This window comes from Rissa tridactyla, chromosome 7 (genome assembly GCF_028500815.1).
Source record: "Rissa tridactyla isolate bRisTri1 chromosome 7, bRisTri1.patW.cur.20221130, whole genome shotgun sequence".
In the NCBI taxonomy this organism is placed as follows: domain Eukaryota; kingdom Metazoa; phylum Chordata; class Aves; order Charadriiformes; family Laridae; genus Rissa; species Rissa tridactyla.
In genome coordinates, this window is record NC_071472.1 from 31,788,941 (window position 1) to 31,810,948 (window position 22,008).

The 22,008-nt window shown below is 44.4% G+C and overlaps 1 protein-coding gene across 1 annotated transcript in view; it reads right to left on the minus strand.

The window, feature by feature from the left end:
- Positions 1–5,295: 5,295 nt before the first annotated feature.
- PLEKHM3 (pleckstrin homology domain containing M3) overlaps positions 5,296–22,008 on the minus strand; it is a 91,849-nt gene continuing 75,136 nt past the window's right edge. The window contains exon 8 of the mRNA XM_054209312.1: positions 5,296–11,847. Coding sequence (XP_054065287.1) covers positions 11,670–11,847 — 178 coding nt within the window. The 3' untranslated portion in view covers positions 5,296–11,669. The remainder of the gene's footprint in view (positions 11,848–22,008) is intronic.

Sequence of the window (22,008 nt, forward strand, 5' to 3'; positions counted from 1 at the left end):
GGTCATCTCCATCTCCTGGGCTGTCTCACCACCCCAGAGGCTGAGGAGCTCATGTGATGAAGACACCACTGAGATATTCATGGGAAAAGATCACACACAAAGCCAAGGGGATGCTGGTGCCATGGTGCTCTGCTCCGGGTATGCATGTGAGAGAGTGCTCGCCTCTGACTGAACTGAGCTTAAAATACGCTTGGGTTTTTTTTGCAGAAGGACAGTGGGGTGCAAGGACAGGGTGTCCTACGGTGCTCTGCTGGGGTAGGGGGTGGTCCTGTGGAGCAGAAGCCTGTGGTGCTGTTGGGAGTAGGGGAATGAACCTGGGCCACATCTTCAGCACCAGCTGAGCTGAGAACCAGAGGAATGAAAGGGACATCAGGTGGCAAGGGACTGAGTCTGTTTAACGCCACTGTGACATCTCCCAGGTCTCGCAAGGAAGGACCAACCCAGCCTCACACTGAGATCCGGATGGAGTGGGCCCCTGGACTCTGAGAGCTGCCCCTGTGTGAAGTCAGCCCGGGGGGTTTGGAGGCTGATGTATCTAACGAGTGAGGCATGGATTTTTGGCTCTACTCATTAGCGTGTAAGATAAAATCTGTGACAGGAAACGGCATGGGCCATGCTTCTGAGCAAGAAGTATGGAAGGCTCATCTAGTTGCCTAGGCTCAAACTTAATTCAGACAGCTGAGAGGCGTGGGATCAGATGCTGAAGCGCTCAACACCTTCCCACCTGTTTTCCAAACAGCCCGTATCAGCTGTATCAGAGAACAGTGAAGACCAGCAGGTGTGAAGCGCTCTGGTTCCTGACAGGGACAGCAAAGCACGCCAGGCTGGCAGCAACACTCAGGTCTATGAAGGCGCTCTAAGATGTCCCTTCTCAACAGAAATGCTTCTCTTTTTTGAAGCTGGCTGATTTTTGGGAAGTGTTGTCCAGAGCAGGGTGAGGAAGCAGGCAGCGCTCCCACCCCTCACAGAACAGCTGTGGGACTGCTATGGTGGGGGAACACTTCTGCTAAATGCTTTGAGGGAAAACAATTACCTCCTGCATCTGGAAAGAAGCAGGAAAACACCTTCCCATGCAGTGGCATCTAAGCAGGGAACGACTACAAAGCAACCACCTCTCGTGGAGGAGCAATACTTTTCTGCAGTGTGACTGTCAGCGTGGCTTGGAGAAGAAATATTGCCATAACCTCATGAAGAGCAGAGAGAACGAGCAGGAAGAACAAACCGGAACCGCAGACCCATGGACAGGCAGGCACTGTGCCTGGATCGACACTCCCTGGCGCCCTGACTGATTGGGGCTGGCATTTCAGTTTGGTCCACTACATACAAACACTGAGTTCAGCTGCAAAGTCTGGTCCTGCAGCCAAAACATCGAGGGGAAGCCCCCTGTGAGCCCAATGTGAGAAGCGGAGCTGCGGCAGCCCAGAGCTGAAAGCGTGCCGAGTCCGGGGCACGCTGTGTAGAAACCCTGGGACGCTGGACTCCCGCCCTTTTCACCTCGTGGCCACCCTCAGCACAGTATATTTCTTAACGTCATCTCTCAGCTTTTATGGGTCCTTGTCAGCATTTCTATGAAACACGAGAGGACAATTCAGTTCAGATATATCCCTGCTCCCGGGAGGAACCCTCATCTCTCTCCACTGACTGCAAAGTGGACTTGTCAGCGGCATTCGGCTCCTAAAATTCGGTGGTGGCAATATCTTCCCTGAGACAAAATCACTAGTTACCTGCTCTAAACACAGTGAGCGTGCCACTTCTGCTCGCCCTCCCCTAGCAGGCCTCCACACAGCTATGGAAACATTCCCATGGATTACCATGGGTGCTGGAGGAGGGCCTTATATAGCGAGGCTTCTCTGCCTCCCCTTTGCCCTAAGCCCTTCACAGAAGTACTTTATTGTTTTATGACAGCACGGTAACATTTGACATAAATCTATAAGCACAGCTAGCAATGTCAATACTGTGTAAATACCTACAGTAGAGACCCATTTTTATTATACTTTTGCCCTCTTTTACCTGCTGTCACCCAGGGTTAACTCTGTGCTAGGTGCGCTTGCATTTTACAAGGAATCTGCCAGTTTCACACACTGCTACCCTCATGTCTCTGAACACCGAGACCCCAGCGCTGGTCCTTTCACAAACTGCAGCTTCCATTGGAGTCAGCAGAGCTTGTATCTGCCTAAAGGATCGATCACGCTGCCTGTTAAATCAGAGACGAGTGTTCTTCAGAAGTGCAGAGTCCAAGTCAGAATGGGACATTTTGCAATATGTACACAACAAACAACATCCACCGGTGTCACAAGCAGTTGCGTGCCGATGTCCGATGACAGAATGGTGCGTGCTGGGGTCTCAGTTCTTCCACCCCAACCTTGCTCCCGCAGGCGTCAGTACCCCCTGCTCTCAGGAATCAGTGGGATTGCTTGCAGGGAAAGGCACGGTTCAGTGGAGAGACACTCGCCATGTTCCATGACTTAGTCGCTGTACTTCAGGTACCTGCCGGCAGCGTCAGCCACAAACGAGATAAACTTATAACCTTTAGTGCTGTGAAAGCACTTCGGGCTGAACTGCTCCATGCACACCGATCACATCTGTCACTCTCTTACACAGATTCAGTAACTTGCACTTCCATATTTTTAAACAACACTTAACTTTTACTAACAATTCCTTCTTATTCACCTCTAAATACATCATATTGTACCTACATGATAAACCTGGGAACGTTCAAGTCAATGACGGCTCATCCCTTAACACAAGCTCTTACCTGACTTCTCTTGCTTTCCAGATGAGCCTCACAACTTCATTTTTAATATCTGAGACTAATGCCTGAAACTCAACTATAGAAAATCAAAAGTCACTTACTAGAAACAGCAGACTGACTTTTTAGCATATTTACAGCCTGAATGCCAAGTTTTATATTTGTCCACACTTAAAATGGTTGGAATTTACTCCTGCTTGCCTTGGAGACTTTGTCTGGTTTTGCTTGTGACAGCTGATTATCTGAGATGCTTTTCACCACCCTCTCACAGTGGTAACACTCAGGCCTCTAGATGGGACCACCATTTTGGAGAGTATTTAGTTAAACAAGAACTATTTTAAAAAGACAGTCCAGAGCTATGTACACACACTCCCAGAATATTTTCGTTTGCCCTCAGCGTGCCTTTCACTGAAAAGGTATGGTAAGCCTCAGACCTGGAAGGTCCCTCTCTGTCCCTACGGAAAGGAGGAGGAAGCTAGTTCCATTTGGGTTAATCAATTACTATACTGTAATTGGGATCGTATCATACACGTTAAGGAAAAGTTGAAAGAAAAACAAATCACATTTGTTTCCTTGAACCTAGGGCACAGTTCTGGACAAGGAGCTTGTGCCATTTGATTTATTTTAGACAGTGTCCTCAGGACTTCATAAACTTGTGGGCACTGTCACTTATTCCCAGAAGAAGGGCTGCACTTCGGTTCTGCCACCTTTTAGAAAACCAGCCAACTTCCCGTATTAAACCAAATACCATTAATTTTGGTCTAAGAGATAGGAAGGTAACTTTTTAAAAAATTAACTGTCCTGACCTTTGAGAGAAGAGCCAGAGCTTGGCTTGGCATGCTCAGGTGACACGAACCGTAATACCACTCATGGGACTTGGCCGCAGGAGATGACCGACTCTCCTGGCTCGATCTATTGTAAGGTGTTTAACATGCAACGAGAGCGTGAAAGCACGAAATCCAAAAGACTGGCTGTTGCACCCAGTGGGTTATAAGATTTGCCCGTGATCTAATATTTTCTGTGGCCTGCTGCCTTAAAGGCTAGCTGATAAATTAACACAAATGGTTAACAGAACACCCCCAGAAGCATGGCCTTTGGGGGTGTGCGTGCAGGAGTTAAGGACAGGGCTGCCAACGGGAGGTTTCACCGGCAGAGTTGCGTTTCACTGGAGGGCTCCGCTTTCACGTAATGCCAATGCACAACAGGGAGAACAATCCCACCGCTTTAGCTCCTGAGCAAAACCAAATGAAACGTTGCTTGAAACTCCATCCCCAGGTCGCCCATGACAGCTGCTGCAGTGTGTCCCTTCAGCAGCTCATTTCAGTGGCGGTTCCTACGCTGTAACAGAGCGCAACAGAGAGGCTGGGAAGGGGCCAGGAGCAGAGAGGAGGCTGAGCAAATCCAGCCACAGGAGGACAGACAAAAAGGAACCAAGCAAAGTGCTCCTCCCAGGGCTCTCTAGACCCCACGGTCTCTGCTCTGTGTTGATGCTTTTTCCCACCACCTCTTGCAGGGTGAAGTGAGGAGGGGGGGCGGCAGTGAAAGGGGAAGGAGACGTCATAACGGAATTTGCTCACCTTGCAAAGCAAATAAGGAGGAAGAGAAGGTCTTGCACATGGATTTTTCTGTGCAGCTTGTGTGGTCCCGGTCAAACATTAACTCCTTGCTTGTAGCAGATTTCATCACAGGCATGAAGTCCAAAGGTTCCTGCAGCAGAGAGGACTGACATTCCTGGTGGGCTTCTGGTCTTTGAGAGAAGGGGCAGGAGGGCAGTGAGGGAGGGGATATATCCTGCTCTTTGAAGGCCACGTGAGCATGGGGCTAGGTGTGAATTTCTCTGGGGACCCTCCAGCAGGGGGTTTAGGTCCATGAGCTCCACCACGGCTCAGCACTGCAATCCTTAGTCACCAAATCCACAGCTCCGGGGAGCTGCAGAAGCTCCTCAGCTGGTGCACTGGGAAGAAGCAGCCCAGAAGAGCAGGAATCATGCCTGCTCCTACATCCGTCAGCTGGAGATCCCTTACAACGGGGGCAAAATCCTGCCCTCCCAGCCCTTCAGTGGTCCCTTCAGTCCAGCTGGGAGATGCCTCCCTTACTTAGGGTTCAAGGCCTGGGCCCTTCTGGCAGTTCCACGTGACAGCCACACAGTGGGAAGCTGCCTCCCTGTGCCCCCCAAGAGCTCCGTACCCGAAAGTGCCCAACAACAACTCCCAATAAGCCCTCCTGGGAGCCATTGCGGGTCAGCACCATTATAAATCCAGGCATCTGTGGCTTTCCAAAAACACTTAAGAGATTTTACTGGGAATCCAAACCCACAAAGCCTGACGCAGTCACTGACAGCATTTCCAGAGACCTCCTGGCTCAGACCCAGAACAGTAAATATCAGAATTTGCTTACGTTTGGAAGATTTTCACCAGAAGATTTTCTTTCTTTTGGAAGATCATTCACCAGATGAGCATTTTTAAGGAAACCAGTACTCTGTCAAAACTTGTCCTACCCACAGTGCGGTACCGACCAGAAGGCGAATGCAAAATGACAAGTAATTTATTTTTTTTTAGTGTTTATTGAGAATTGCCTTTATACACGAGGGACTGGTGCTCTGATGCTGTCACAAGTGAACCCAAATAAACCCTGCTCAAGTGTCAACAAGCAATTCAACTCACTGAATTTAAATTATAACGTTATTACATATCAATAATAAATTAAGACTATTGCCTAGTAGTTGCAGATAATTTAAAAAAAATCCTTGTCAAAAGTAAAAAAAACCCCCACAAAATAAACGCAAGAACAATGAAACACACGTAATGATGTTGCCAATAAGTTAAGAGAGTAGCACACATAGGTAATGGTTTTCCAAAAACTCAGGGTGCGCTGCCGGTGGTGTTAAAATCCATTGCAAGTGCTGCGGGTGAGCTGGTGCTCCGTCGGGATGGGAAGCATGGGAAGATAGGCTGCCAGGGACGGCACCAGCCACTGCATCCTGCTTCCCCCAGCCTCCAACTGCCTTGACTGAACTAAAACAGATTCGGAAGCTGCCTTTATCACTTAAACCCCTTCAAACGCACGCTTTGCTCATGAATTCTTACTTTTGCTTAGCTCAAGTATAGAAGCGACAGGTATAAGCTAACCCGGTATCACGGCCTCAATGCCATTAAATATCAGCCTGAAAACACACTTTAGCTTAAGCAAGATTGACTTTGTAGACAAGTGCATAAGCAAAACTGAAACAAATCCTTTTTTCCACCACAACAAAACTGTGTACTCAAGGATTTATATTGGTTTAACGCGTGGATTAGACGTGAATAAATAAGTAACTGCGCCACTGACACCTGTGCCCGCAAGTGGCATCTTTGTGATCTGGATTAGTGGCCACCCTAAGGAATTTGGACAAAATTGGCATTTTAAGATACAACCCAAGCCAGTGTGTGCACACCAGGGTTTTCAAGTAAAGAAGGACTTTCCACATTATCAGCCGGGCTGCCTCCTCACTGCGCTGCTAAAATGCAGCGACAGCACTGCTGTTGTCAAACGTGGGCTTAGAAGATGACAGTCAGTGTGGACACGTGCCCAGGGCTAACACCTGCTGGAAGAGTTAGCCACATACTTTAGCAAATAATGCTAAAATTTAAGCAGGTTAACCCTCTCTCTAAGGTAATGCTGACCAAACCCTCACTGGGTTAGCCTTCAGGGAACCAGGCTGCGATAAAATTAAGCTTTGAGGAAATGCCTTCGCTGCCACAGCCCTGGACCCGGCCGTGCCACGCAGGGAGTGCAGCACGGGAGTCCCTCGCCACGTGGCACGGGCTGGCCGTGGTTCCAGGAGGAGCAAAATTGCACGTGACCTGATCCTGTTTTAATGCCCAGTGCTTGCCATTATTATATATGTACAGCTCCTGAAGGTCTCGCATAAGCACAACTGCATTTCTGGCTGAAGAGAAGCCCAGCTAGTCTCCAAAATATAGGTAATAAAAACCAACGCCATCTCCATGCCGTCCTTTCTCATATTTCCCTCTCAAATCACAGATAGTAAACAAATTTTATGGTCACCACTCCTAGCAAGATGGAAACTGCCATGAGCAAGGGTTTCAAGCTCCAATACCAAACACGCTGCGTCATGGCAGCGCGTTCCTGACAACATTCTTCACTTTTGAAAATTTAAGGCACCAAATTGAGCAAAAGTGAGGGGCTTCTATGCAGCTTGGTGTTTTCAGAGCTGGTATGTGCAGCCTGTAAAGCTCGCTTCACGAGGGCAGAACAAGCAAACTCATTTACTCAGCTGCCCCTGCGAAAGAGCGTGTGCAGCCGCGGGAGAGTTTCAGTTTAAGCCTCCAAGTTAATTGAACAGCAGATTCAATCAGGAAATCCAAAACAGGAAGATAGACACTAATATACAGTACTGTAAGGCACTCCTACCGGGAAGGGAAAATTGGAAGGCAAATTACGAAGGAGAGAATGATCAGACACGACTAGTTCAAGAGCAACACGACGAGCTATGAAGCTCAAAGTCTGGCTGTAGGCTCAGCGCTGTGGGCAAAGGCAGGGACAGTGAGAGAAAGAGAGAGAGAGGGGACTGGCTTGCAGCTGAGCAGCAGAAAAAAAAGGAGAGAAGATTATGATGATTATTCGATTACATTTCTTTTATGCAGATTAACAGTCGGCTGCAATCCAGGCTGTGAGCTTGGGAAGCCTGGGAAACTCGGTGGCTTCTGTTGCTGCAGGGAAAAAGCAAAATACAACAGTGCAGCTTCCCTATTTCATTGTAAACAGTCATCCTCGGCTTTTTTTTTTTTTTTAAGTCTTTCAGAACATTATCATCAATCCATTATAATACACACAGTATCCTGATACTAAGAGAAACCTTGACAAGAGGAGCTCTAGAGGTACATTGATGCCTCACTCCCAACAGGGCCATCAGAGTCCATGGAGTACTGTGGAAAATTCAAGCTCCTCACCAACAAGTACCTTCTCTCTTATCTGGGAAACCCGCACAACTGCCAATTTCTACCATCCCAGCAATGAGCTCATATTGGTATGTGCCAGCCAGGATATTGTGTCACATCACAAAACCATCATTTTTCATCACCTAAAACAGACAAAGAAAAGCAAGAGAAAGATTTCTACACAAAAGATCCAAATTTCTCTTTTTACAGGTCGATAATATACAAAGAAGCCGTGGTTTGCATCCCCTAGGTAGGTCCTTCTCCACATTAAAGAAAAGCTAGAGGGTCAGGGTTCACAGGAAAAGAGACTTAAGTAAGGATCTCTACAGTGTCTTAGTTAAAATAATCTCAGACTAACTAAACTGAGATGAGAAGTTTCTAAGTAGCTATAGAGGGCCAGGCTATAGTCCATTGGAGGGAAGCACCCTATTTCTACACTGATTACAAGTTCTGTACAAGCAAAAGCAGTAACTGGATGCACAGTCCAATTCCTCCTCCACCAGCTATGAAAGCACCTTCTCTGTGAAAGGGACAAACAGCACATTTTATTCTTGACTCACAATGAAATGCTATTGTTCAAATTTATTTCATGCGGGGGCGGGACAAGACTAGAAGTACCAATACGTAATTTCACCTGTGTGTGTGTGTGTGGGAAGACAGTTGTGCCATCTGGAAAGACCCCAGGTGCTTTTCCAGCTGATGCCCCCCCAGAAGCCTGCAGAGCAGAGCCGTGGGGAGGCTGGGGGCTACAGAACGGGAAGCGCAGCAGCGGCACCGTTAGTCCAGCAGAGACAACCATGCAAGGGGTGCAGCGGTGTCTGACACCCAAACCACCCGCAGAACCCCAGGCTGAGTCTCCTACTAGCAAATGGCTCTTGCAGGAAAACCGTCCTTTTAGAGTTGGGTCTTTTGAGAGTTAGTAATGTGAGTGGTAGTTTCAGTTTATTCTTTTGCCTTGCAGCCCTGGAAAATGGATAGGGCTTGTTCCTACTGCATCGGCACCTTCTGAGGGCAGGATCAAGCCTTTCATCATGCTTACGAAAGGCAGTGACAGAAGACTTTATCTTACCTGTTCATATGGAATAACTTTTTTTGAATAGGAGCTAGGCATCCCTGAGAGGAAAGCATCTTCCACATGATGTTCTACGTCCTGCTCCTATAGCTACTGCAAGAAGCTATATTACTTTTCCAAGGTAGAAATGAATGTGTATCCATTTTAGGAACTGGCTTGTTTACAACAACACTGGATTTTCAAGAAATGAATCTGATCTGTACTCTACAGTATCCTTTTACATAAAGCTTTGGGCGCTGCCAGTATATTGTAACAACATGCTTTTTGCCCTTTGCCGTTAGTAATGGCAGTAGTTCCGGATCCATGACTAATGCCAGCAGTTTCGCTGACATCATACAATTTTTTTTTCCTGTAAATCTCAGTTAGCAAAGAAACCGTTCTGTAATACTTATACAAACCCAGAGTAACTCTAATGCTGTCTACATTGTTATTCCAGAATTCAACTAGAATATCTAACCTCGCACATGACTGGTACTTTGGAGATCCGGACATCTGTCAAAGTAACTAGTAGTTTGCAATGTCTGAACCTTGATTCCTTGACTCCATAGGGTTTTTAACAGTCCACACAAGCAGCCTTCCCTAAACCAAGCTGGACACGAACCAGTGCTGTAAGGTATCTTAAATACCAGAGCACGACAACATGAAAAACACCACCTTTTTTCTTTTCTTTAATGACTCACCATTATGTCTAGAGCTAATTCAAAAGCGTACCTGCCAGATTCTGACAGTTTCAGAGCTACTGGCTTTGCCACAGGACTAGTTGTGGTGACACATGCTGAAAAACATGGGAGCGTACTGTTTATTCAGCCAGTACCACTGCAGTTCCTGTTTGCATGACTAATTCCACAATACTTCCCCAGTGTTTGCATTTGTGAACATGCAGGGAATTCTTCACGTGGGAATGGACTTGCAAGGAACATTATATCTTTAAGGATGATAGCCAAAAGCAACTCATTTCACAGGAGGAACAGTGAGCTGAGACAGAGACATCCCTGTGTAAGGGAAGTATTAATTTTAGTGGCAATGGTACGTGATTCACCAGGTTTATTAACTATGGGAATCCCTATACTACTTTGCCAAGAACATGGAAAAACCCTCACTTCCTTCCAAAGAATCCCACTGAGAGAAGGACTTCTGGATAAGAAAGGCACTGGTTGTCTAATGTATACAGATATAAACATGCTTCTATATATATATAGTAGTTGCACTCAAATTTGAGAAAGCGCAGATTCAGCTACTTTCTTTAAGTGGAGGCTGGAAAAGGTAACCACTTATACTCCAGTATAAGGCAATTCAATGTAGCGTTCTACCTTTTTATGTAGGCATGATGTACCCTGTTCTTTTATTTAAAATACTTCAAGGTGCTTCAATGATCAAGACTGCTTTCTGCCTTGAATACAACAGCCTGCAGATTATATAGGAAGCAAAGATCAGTATATTCTGCATTTTCACAAACCTATGCGAGAAGAGAGGAAAAATACACATGCACATGACTGGCTTTTTTCTCGTGAAACTGTATTTGCTTTCTGTATATAAATGTATGTGTATATATATGTGAATGCTTTCGTATGTATGTAATACACACATTACTGCAGGGTCTGGAGAAAGAGTTAAGGATGTGGACTGGAGGGAGGAGGATCTCGAAGTGCTCACTGGAGGTGAAGCCACAACGAATTAAACACACCGCCAGTGATGACACACATCTCCCCAGTTAAATCCACCGTGTACTCCCCTTTCATAATATATGTAATTTACTGGGTTTAATACTTCCCTGTGTTCCAGGTCTGTGGAGCAGAACCGTACCTTGAGGAACTTCGCTCTCCACCACAGAAGTCACCACAGAAGTATAAAATCCCTTAGAGCTCACAGAGAACACAGGACACAAACTGCACGTGAGCACAGCAAACTACCGCTTCACAGTTTTGGAGGTATTTTCTAACTAACGCAGGCAAGACCACTTTCCTGACTATCAGTCTAACAGGTTAGAGAAACATTTAGAGTAAACTTCACGACATAAAACCCAAACCAACGTGGACACTTAAAATGTCTTAAAACGTAAGACTAGCAGAAGGTCAGAACCAACATCATGTTACTGGAGATGAGGACGTGGCGTCGCATAGATCAAGAATAACCAAGGTAAAATTCAATGTACTTCAGTGACAGAGCTTGATGGACATAACCAGCTGGAACAAAAACAGTAGCAAGTCCCCTGCTTATCTACGTATGGAATAGTTCACTGGGGTGGTTATAAATATATAAACATAGCTGAAGGAATTATTCTGCGTATTATGTTTGCAAGCACCCTCAATAAGGTTTGACGGCATATACTTTTCTTTCCTCAGGAAGGAGTGACATGTAAATGCACTGATCCTTTAAAAATAGCGCTCTGGAAACATGAGGAAATGGAACCAGGTGTCCACATCAGAAGGAGCAGGTGGGTTTAAAATCATTCCTGTCCTGTTGGGTTCTGTGAAACACCTCACCAGAACCTCTGCCAAGGCTAATAATAAATAAATGATACACATAAATAAGTACATAATTCATCAATTCTAAACGAACAACATAAAAAATAATGTGGTCATGGCAGCAAATATTTTCTGCCTTGAGGAAAAGTCTTCTCCAGAGGTGGAAAAGAAAACTGGGTGCTTATTTAGCTAGACCTAAAGCATTTCAAGTAAACCACATTTTGTATGAGAGCTAGCGGCTGGACTTCAACGCAAAATGCAGTTTAGCCATTGGTATTTCAAAGCCAACAAGGCTTTATAGCCACTTTGGCAGCTGCTATTCACAGATGAAGAAGGTCAGATACTATTTTGAAAGACGACTTCTGCCTGGCTAAGCTGAGAAGTTGCTTGAGCTGGCAACTGGGAAAGGGATTCTCTTTAGGCTGGCCACTGCCTTAAGGAACTCATGTGTTCTGATAGGACAACTCAAACATGTTGCAAGACTCTTCGAAGTTTTCGTCCATATTCAGTCGCCTCCAGAAGGATTTCTGCTTCTTCTGCAATTCTTTACGCACACACCTGGGGCACGGTACAGCCTTCTCTTTGCACTCCGAGTGGAAGACAGCACCACAGCTTTCACACCTGCAAACACAAATTAGCATCAAAATTGAATGACAAAATAGGACCAGAGCATGCAATGGACTTCATATGGACTGTGGGCAGTACATATTCCTTCAAACAGTCATAGATCATAGAATCTTCATGGTTGGAAAGGACCATTGAGATCATCGAGTCCAACCACACACACACAAAAAAAACCCCCTATAATTTCTGCCACTAGAGCATGCCCTGAAGTGCCAAATCTAGACATTTCTTAAATACCTCTAGGGATGGTGACTCAACCACCTCCCTGGGCAGGCTGTTCCAGTGCCTGACCACTCTTTCAGTAAAGTAATTCTTCCTAATACCTAATCTAAACCTCCCCTGACGCAACTTCAGACCATTTCCTCTGGTCCTGTCATTATTCACCTGGGAGAAGAGGCCAACCCCCACCTCTCTACACCCTCCTTTCAGGTAGTTGTAGAGGGCCATGAGGTCTCCCCTCAGCGTCCTCTTCTCCAAGCTAAACATGCCCAGCTCCTGAAGCCTCTCCTCATGTGACCTGGTCTCCAGACCCCTCACCAGCCTGGTAGCTCTCCTCTGGACACGCTCCAGCACTTCAATGTCCCTCTTGTACAGAGGGGCCCAGAACTGAACACAGTATTTGAGGTGAGGCCTCACCAGTACAGAGGCACGATCACTTCCCTGCTCCTGCTGGCCACACTATTCCTGATACAAGTTCTGGTAGCTCAGAGAGCACTGTGTTTCAAAAGGGTGGAGCTGTAAAAGACACTGGCTTGCCCACACCTCTGCTGGTGTCAAGCTACTCAGGACCACTAAAGTAAGTTGATTTGCGTTCACTTGCAGTTGCTGAGAATCTGTCCCAGCACTTCTGCTTCACAGAGAGAAATTTTTAGAAGGATTAATACTTATCTTCTTATTAACTAACATTCAGAGCTAGCACAGAATAGACATTAATTTTGCTTTATGAAAGACAAGTTTGCTGCTTTGGTTTGTAAAGGAAGAGTAACAACATTCATTTCCATTAAGATATATATCAGCATTTGCAGCAGTCGAGATATGACATGTTCCTCATCGCAGTTCCAGTGGTCAGCTGTTATGGAAAGAGTAAAGTACAGCCCACTTCAACAGCAGGAGAAGTCATTCCACAAAGTTAAAAATGGAACAGAGGTAGGCGACATTTTCTGTCCTATGTCCTATGGAAGATCGGACTAGATCAACACAATTATCGCTTCTGGGATTCAAAGCTGTGCTATTCGGTTCTTAAAGGTGATAATATGACTTCAAACAAACAAGCTGCTCAAACGAGATGACTGATTACTTTTGGGGCACTCTAGAGGCAATGGATACAACCTCACAGCAGATCAAGCCCCAGTTCCAGATGGCTGTGGAGCAATGAAACATGTGGTGATCACGGAATGGGCTACAACTGAACAGTTGGACATTGTCAGCCTTTTCAATGCAAATAACTATCTGTAGTGGTAAGTCACTACAGCTTCGTAACCAAATGACAAAATAAAAGGATGACAGTGTCAGGGGTACAAAGTCTTAGATCCCAGTTGGATAATCAAATAATGAAAGCAACAGAACACCAAACTTGAGAGCAATTTTGAAATACAAATGAGGGGCGCTGGTCACCCCAGTGATTCTGTGGGAAGTCTTGAAATGCCTCACACTTTTCCTTTCTCACAGCTATTGTAGTCAAATGACTATATGATATCCAAGTGTCCATTGTTACATCTTTAGTGGGTTTTTTGTTTGTTTGCTTTGAGCTGTTTTTGTTGTGTTGTTTTTGTTAGAAATAAGGTTCTTGTCTTCAAGACTGTGAAGAAAAATTGAAAACATGAAGAAATAAATGCCAAACACTGAGAAGCCAAAAGGCAAATTGTAGTATTTGGCATGCAGTCTGTCAATACTGAGAGAAGTCCATAAGCTATATGTTAGCTATATTAGCTGCATCTGCATCTCACCTGTAAGTTTTAAAACACTGTTCCTGATCTGGCTGCACTTTAAGTTTTATGCATGGGTTCAAGCACGGCCTAAATTTTAGTAATTGTAAAGCTTTGAGAAGACTATGCAGAGGTTTAGAGAGGCACATTTCTAGCTAACGTAAACTGATAAAACTCAAATAACAAGTAAGAAAAGGGAAGTTAAAGAAGCTAAGTATAATGTTGTATATCTACTAACTACTATGCTCTCTTGCAGTAAAACTTGACTGTCATATTTCTAAATCCAACTACTAAGTCTAAATCTGGTTTTAAATCAAGAAACTGGCTCACACAGAGATATTTATAATTTCTGTGCTCAGAGAGTGTGTGTTATGGCCCAGATCCAGTGAAGCACATAAACACATGCTTAGGACTCATATCCCAGTGATTTCCTTGGGATTACTGATCTGCCTACAATTAAGCATGTGCTTACGTGCTTTGCTGGATTGGGATCTCCACGAACAGACAAGCTAATGGATGAGGGAGAGACAGAGAAGACAGCAGTGTCTTTAAAACTTTACATCATTCTCAACTGACACTAATGGTGATTTTATCAAGGTAATTCTCCTTTGTTAGTCAGCAATTTACAGTGCCCTGGAAGTTGCTAGAGGGTAATGATTGATGAGGAGTGTAATTTTGCACTCTCACATTGCCACTCCCTATACTCGCTCAATATGTCTCCACAGTATGCATGGAGGTGACAAAACTTATAAAAAATTGCTGCTGATTTGGATGGAGCGGGATGAGAGAGGAGCCAGCACATCTGCTCTCCCCAATCAAAGGCCAACAGCAGAGAGAACAAAGATTGATGGGGTTTAAATTAATACGAATTGATTTTTCAGAAATAACTGGAAAAAATTAACAAACTTTTCTCATGTTGCTCAGAACCAAAAGAGAGAGATGAAATACCTGCACTGTTACTTATTAGAGCTGGTGCAATAGCTGAAGCTCTGAGTAGGATCCCACACTCTCAGGCACTAACCAGATCCAGTCCTGCATCTCAGAATCCACTGCACCAGCAGCCATCGTGACCACCATCAGTCCATTTGGATGGTGACCACCATTGGTCCACCCCTGACTGCTTCTCTGAAGACCTATTTTCTGCTTTCTCCAGTGAAGGCTGATGTACTCCCAGCCCCAACTGTGGGGTGCAGATGACAACAAAACAGCAGCCTGGATGAATGGTGCTCTGAGTTGAAGAACAAAGCTGGCTCTTGCTCTCTGCAGGCAGAGAGGATACCCGGGTCAAGCTTCACTGCATGCTTGTGTCCTCTCATTGGTAAAGAAACTCAGCCACCGGGGCAGGGGGGCAATGCTGATCGTGTTCTGCCTTTGGGCAAATGGTAAGTTACTCCCTTTAAAGTGATGGAGCTGTGCTACCCCAAGCCATCTACAGCTTTGCTTTTCAGCGTATCAAACACAGTCAGTCTTATCCGACCCTGCAAATGTCAACTGGTGGACCATTCCTAATCTAACTGTGAGAAATTTTCCAGTGAGACCAAAAACCCCACCAAAATTTTATTCCTTCTTAGAATATTACAAACAGATTGCTTCTTATTTAATTCTGACATCTAGTTTTGTCTCCACATGTGAGTTTCACAGTTTTTCTTTACTGTTGTTTTCAAGCCTCCTTATTACAAAATGCTTTTATTTTGCTGGAGAAAAAAAATACATTTTTGTAGTCTATAAAAGACTCATGTAATAGTTTGCTACACTTAGTTACCTTTTCCTTAACCCTTGTTGTTGTCATCGGTAATTCACAGTTCACGTACTATTTCTGAATCCTGACTACTTCTTTGGCTAGAGGCCAGAAAGTCCCTGCATCTTTTGTGAGACTTCTATACACCATGGATAATACACCGATGAGCCTGCAAAGCCATTCAGGCCTTTCATGTTTCCTTCTTTAATGAATGATATTGCAATACTGCACACTGACGGCCTCTTGCTATTTTTCAAACATTATTTAAAGAATCGGTGAACATTGCATGTTGTTTTCATACAGACTTTCAGAAGTCTGTATGAAGAACGCATTTGAAACAGCTTCCTCTCTATTTCAGTGTTTTCTCCTTCCTGACCAACTCGATTTCTATTGAGACTATAGGGGGTGTTTTATGTTTTAAGGACATTTTACTTGTTTGAATACCAGAGTAAAAAAAAATGCAGAGAATTATTCAATCCTGTAAATAATTTCTATTGCACTGAAAAGTGTAAGAGAGAAAGGGCAAAGCTCTCCACTGCCAGACATGCATTATAATGCTCTTATTATTATCATTACTAGTTACAAAATAAAAGCCTTTCTACATTAAAAGCATAAAATCATTCCTTGTATGCTGAGGAAACTATAATGTTAGTATCTCCCACTAAGTCTGGCCATTTGAAACATCTACATATCAATATTCGGTAAATTGTAAACTCCGGCAAGTTGTTTTCATGCTTCCCACATGTATCTCTCAGGCTCACGGCTCAAGTAATTCTAGATTCGGCACAATCAATTGATTGTACTCATATTTCCCCTCCGCACTTCACCACCATTTAGGTGCCCATGGGTAAGATCAGATACCCAAAGGTGGTGGTGCAACACAAAGAGGCCTCAAAGACCTTCCACTGTGAGCAGACAAAACGAACCAGGGATGATCAACCGGTGGCCCAGGATGTCATCCGAAAGACAGTTTTATTTGTCTCCTAGGAACCTTAGAGGTTGACAGACTGTCCAGCATGACTGTGTTGGGATGAAGCTGCTGGGACTAGCAAGGTTTATTAGGACAGCATCGGTACCATGCACATGGGCTGTACCTGTCTGGCTTCCAAACACCACGTGGGGAATCAAAGCAGCTCACGGTTATGCTGTTCATCCCTAAAATGAACAAACAGTGGATGACAGACATACCACCATTCCCACCTCTCACCCAGGAAACAAGGGGTGAACTGACCTGCTCAAGGTCAGCCAGGAGCTCCTGCAAGAGATGAGAAGGGCAAAGAGCTCCCCTGTCTCATTGCAGTGCCATATTCACCCACCATCCTTTCTCTTGTAATTTTATACATTAACTTTCATTTTTTCATTTAAAAACCCCACTTCCTCTGTGCCAGACTTTGCACACATTTGCTCACGTGAGTAATCCCTTGAAAGGAATTTCAGTAAGAACTTGATTTATGGCTGAACCTTTCATTGACTAGAACTCTTCAGGTTTTTTTCTCTCCCTCCATGCAGAGTAAAAACAAGATAAAACAGCGTTGTTCATTATGTTTTCTTTAGACGATGCTATACATTCATCAAGCATCCAAAATACTAAGCCACCTGTAACTTGTCTATTAAAAAACCCCAGAGAGCAAACCACAGTAGCTGAAGTAAGCCTTGCCTAGGGATTCCAGCGTGACCACCGTCCCAGGCTATGCACATGTGCCTGTCTGCAAGTATTTCTGAGTTGCTCAGCTGCGAGTATCAGAGACGCACCCTTCAAAACTCCGAGACTTTAGCAGAGCACAAAGAGAAAGAAAACGGACTGGCCTGTGTTCACTGACAACACAAAAAAAGCCCCAAAGGCAATCAATGCCTGACACACACGTGCAGCAATATTATTACAGTTGCCTAGGAACCAACGCAAGGAGCCTGCCGAGGGAGGGACGCCCATGTAGTAAATGAATGGAAGAAAGTTGGCACTAATATTACATTGATTTGTCCCCGCAAGGAGCTTGTTAGGATAACGCCTTGTATGACACACTTATGGTCTTTACTAGATACAGGTTTTTTTTTAAAAAACTGTTACTACCTCAGATTTGCTTTTGAAAAATTTGCCTCTCAAGAAGAAAAAAAAAAAAAGGCTAAACAAAAATAGAGCAGAACCCACTACCCAGCCCCTCAAATCGTTACGCGTCTGAAAATTCACCTAAATGATGAATTCAGCGTTCAGGGAGCCAGCGGTGATTCATAAGAGTAATCATAGTTTTCCTTTCCATAGACCTGCTCATCAGACGGGGGTTACCCTTGATATGGAGCAGAGCTTGAAGACACTCCTCATTTATAATGGCATGGCTGGGCCCTGGGCTGGCGCCGGAGGGTACAGGAACAGGGGAAATAGCTGTAACTGCCAACCACCAGGGGAACCGATGCCAGGGGTGAGCTGGTTACAGGCAGCAGCTAAGAAAGGGTGTACAGTGACCACTGATGGGACTCACCAAGGAAAGCGCCCGTGATTCGTACCTCTGAAACAGCTGCGGGGACCAGCCCAAACACAGCCTGATGCAGCGTCCGTGACCAAGACCACCACTGCTGCTCCAGTAATGTCACCCCAGGGTGGCCGAATGACACGCTACGCAGCGTCCCTGCATGAAAACTGCCAGACCAGGGTCTGCTCCCTTTTAGCCAGCATGGGTTACACTGAGATGCTGGAGAAGCACCTCAGGCAGGGGAGTAAGATGAATGAATAAGCCCCTGTCCTGGCTCGGCCGCCCAGGGCTTGCCATCGGGAGACTCCTCATCTGTGCTGTCTCTTGCCCCTTGTCCTGTCATGCCAGCACCCACTGCCAAGGTCAACAGCATCCAACAGGTGTGCAAAGTGCTCAGAGATATTAAAGCCTCACAAATGAGGGGAAAAGTGGGCAGCTCGCTGGAGGGAAAAGGAGCCTCAGCATCAATTCCTCCATTGCCGGACCCAGATAAATCGCAAAACAGGCCTTTGTTTTTGGTGCTCACAGAACAACTTGTTATAGGCTGGGGCTGAACAAGAGGCACTGCTTGATTTAACTACCTGCTATCCTCCTGTGACAGCTGTGTTCACAGGCTGAGTTACCGCACCAGAGCGTGGCAGCAGGGTCAAGCAGGAGCAAAGGGATCCTGCAGCTCCCAGACCCCTCTTCCCAGAGCTCTGAAGCTCATGATTAAGGAGGGAATCGTGTCCTCAGTTCCCCCTAAGCTGTGGCTGCAGGGATTTATCCTACACTTACCTACATATATTTCCATACTTGCATCCAACAGGAGAACTAAGGACTGACTGTTGACCTCAGTGCTGCACTTTGCAAGTTGTCTAAGTTCAGAGATCCCAAGCCAAGTAATGTGGCCTGTACACAGCAGTTTGCAAGAAATCAGTAAAGGGACACTAAAATCAATATTAAAACATTTAATCTGAAATTCCTGTGATTACATTTTAGTCAGTGGAGCCAAGTTACTTTGGAAACAGGAAAAGCCCTACACATGGTAGATCCACTACCTGCAAACCACTGGAGAGGCTGAGATGCCACAGAGATTCAAGTGTTTACATCGCTCACATATATATCCTCTGCCTCTGCTGGCTGCCACGCCATGAATGGCACTTCGTCCCTCTGCCCCTCCTATTATTAATGAACTCTACTCACAAGGTGGTGGTTGAAGACCTAGAAGCAAAGAGTCAGGGCAATACTATTAACAGTAATATTAACATACTGCCCTCAACTGTTATAATTTGACTGCATGATTCTACTATTTTGCATTTTCTCTAAGTCTCAAGTCTGGAAATCCTGTGATTAAGCCAGGATTTATGCTTTCAATAAAAGAGAAAGGCAAAGGCACCTGGACTTCGTAGCTCTGCCATAGTGCTGAAGACATGACTACCTGGACACAAGATGGGAAAAAGGAACTTAAAATTAAAAATAAATAAAGTAAGTGTATAAACAGCAAGATTATTAAGGTAATCTTAGAATTTCTGAGCACTTAAGAGCTGGCAGTGTTGGCTTTCATGGGCTAAAAAGCAATTGAAAAGCTCTTGTCTACACGAAATCATATCTGGGAGATGAAGAAGTCTATCTTAAAAGGGGAATTTGCATGAGGAAGGAGGAGGAAGAATTAAAAGGTCTTGACTGGCAAGTTGGAAGTATCTAGAGTGAGGAAGACGGCACGGCAGGGAAGCTGCAAAATAGAAAGTGGAAGCAAAATGGCTGCTGTGTTCAGGCAGCGGGGAAGAGCAAAGGCAGCACTGCAGAGACCTTCCTGCTTGAAATAAATATCTGCCTTTATGCTGAATGTTCTAGTTAACACCACTCTGACATCAGGCAGGTAAAACTGACCTCTGAAGCTAACTCAGTTCCAAAATACAGTGCTTGATGAAAAAACCAGTATATTTTATCTCTTTCTTTTTATGTATTCTAGACAACCTTACTGCATGAGTCTGCACAGACAAAACCCAGAAGATGTGGGCCAGAAGATTTTGACCAGTTTTGACAGATTCAGGTGAAATTAAATTATCAAGAGAACTTAGCATCTACTTAGATGCCTAAGTTTCTTTAAAGAAAGTGCTGAGCTTTCTTTAAAGCACTTCAGAGTGCTTTGAACCAACTATCAACATCCAATAAGCTAAGCTCTTTCAAAAATTAGGTTCTAAACTACTAACGCAGCTCAGGAGAACTGGGCGTGGGGAAAGGCTGTCTAGCATAAAACAAACTAATCAAAGCAAGAGGGAAAATTATGTACTTTGAGTGATGCCTTTGACCTGTGCCAAGGTATTTCCTGGAAATGCTCTACACTACGTTTACCAGACTCTCCAACTCATAACATTCTCCCAAACGCTTCAAGACGTTTTTGTCCAGTGACACAGCATCCATAACACATCTGTAACCTTGCAAAGACTTTGACGTGCACAAAAACCTAAGCACAGCCTCAGAGCATTTAGTAAGACTTCTCAGTATGTGTAAAGTTAAGTACATTCATAGGTCTTATCAGGATGGTGGCCAAAGATTATAGAGGCATCCAAGCTGGCTGATACAGTCAAGCCTGTTCTGTGGCACGTCTATTTTAAGCTTGGGTCTTCTGGTTTGTATCTTAAAAGGTCTCTACATGTCTTAACTGATCTGCAGAACAAATTAACTTCGCAAAGTGAAAACAGTTTAGCCTTGATAAATGAATATGAACACAAAAGAGCAACTCTCCATGGTTCACGTACATCTGTAGACACCACATAAAAGGCATGGAATTGACTAAATAGTTCTTAACCAAGCAAGTAGCTTTACTAGCAAAACACAACAAATTGCCTGTGAGAGTAGACAGTAGGATGCCAACACACAAGCAAGACCAAAACTTTATTAACTGGGTAGCATATAATAATCTTAACCATAACTATAATTACTTAATTATCTAATTGGACAGAAAACCCGTTTTAATGAATAATTCTATTCTCATTCCAATGGTATTTTCCTCAGTATTCCTTAAGATTTAAACTTGTTAAAAATTGTTCTAGGTTATAAAACAAATACAGACGCATATTATAGACAACAGTACCACTACACAGGCATCTTCTTTTCACTTCTGCTTTTTTTTTTTTTTTTTTGGAGAAAGAAACAGAAACTTTTCACCACATTAACAAAGAGCAAGCAATATCAGAACAAATTGAAGGGCAGTGCCTGGCTGCTAACAAATGGAAAATGGACAAGGATAGCTCTAACAAGCCAATTTATAACCAGGGATCTTTAAACTCATTTCACAACACTTGTAAAAAAAAATATTAGCGATATAGTAGGACAATTTTATATGTTTATTCGCTAAATTTAAGCCCGGGGCAAATTTAGTCCAAGAAATAAAACAGGAGGTAGATGCTCAGGTTGTTTAAATTGCCACAGCTCCAGCAAAAGCAGAGCTGTGAGAGTTTACATTAGCTGGCAATTTGCTCCATGAAACGTGCAATTAACTCAGGAGGCTTTAAATATAGTTCTCATGATTTATAGGCCTTCAAAAAGATGCCGAAATTGTGAAATTTAGAAAGAACCCTGATGAACTGTTACCTAAATATGGGTAAGACAGAAAAAAGGAAAATGAGGGACAGAGGAATGAAACTGACTGGAAGAGGCATCCAAAAGGATGGGACAATTTTTAAGAAATTGTTTAACTACTGAATCACGGCTTTCATTAAGCTCTGTGCAGAATGGCCACCTCCCAAGAAAAGCCACAGAAAGGAAGTATCATTAGAAAGCTTATGACTTTGTGAGCCCACCCTCGCATTCAAGGCAGCAAACTGTTGCGCTGTATTGTTGAGCAGGATGTAAAGAGCCTGCCAAGCACAGCCCACAGACCCGCTAATTAACTGAACTGATTGTGTTTGTTTTGGAACCGTTTGCCAACAAAGGAATGTGTCATGCTGATTAGTGAGAGAAGGGTATGTAATATATGTGTATTCAAACCCTGAGGAGTGCATAACCCAGGTATTCACTCTGTTTGCCCAAGGACTGACAAAAA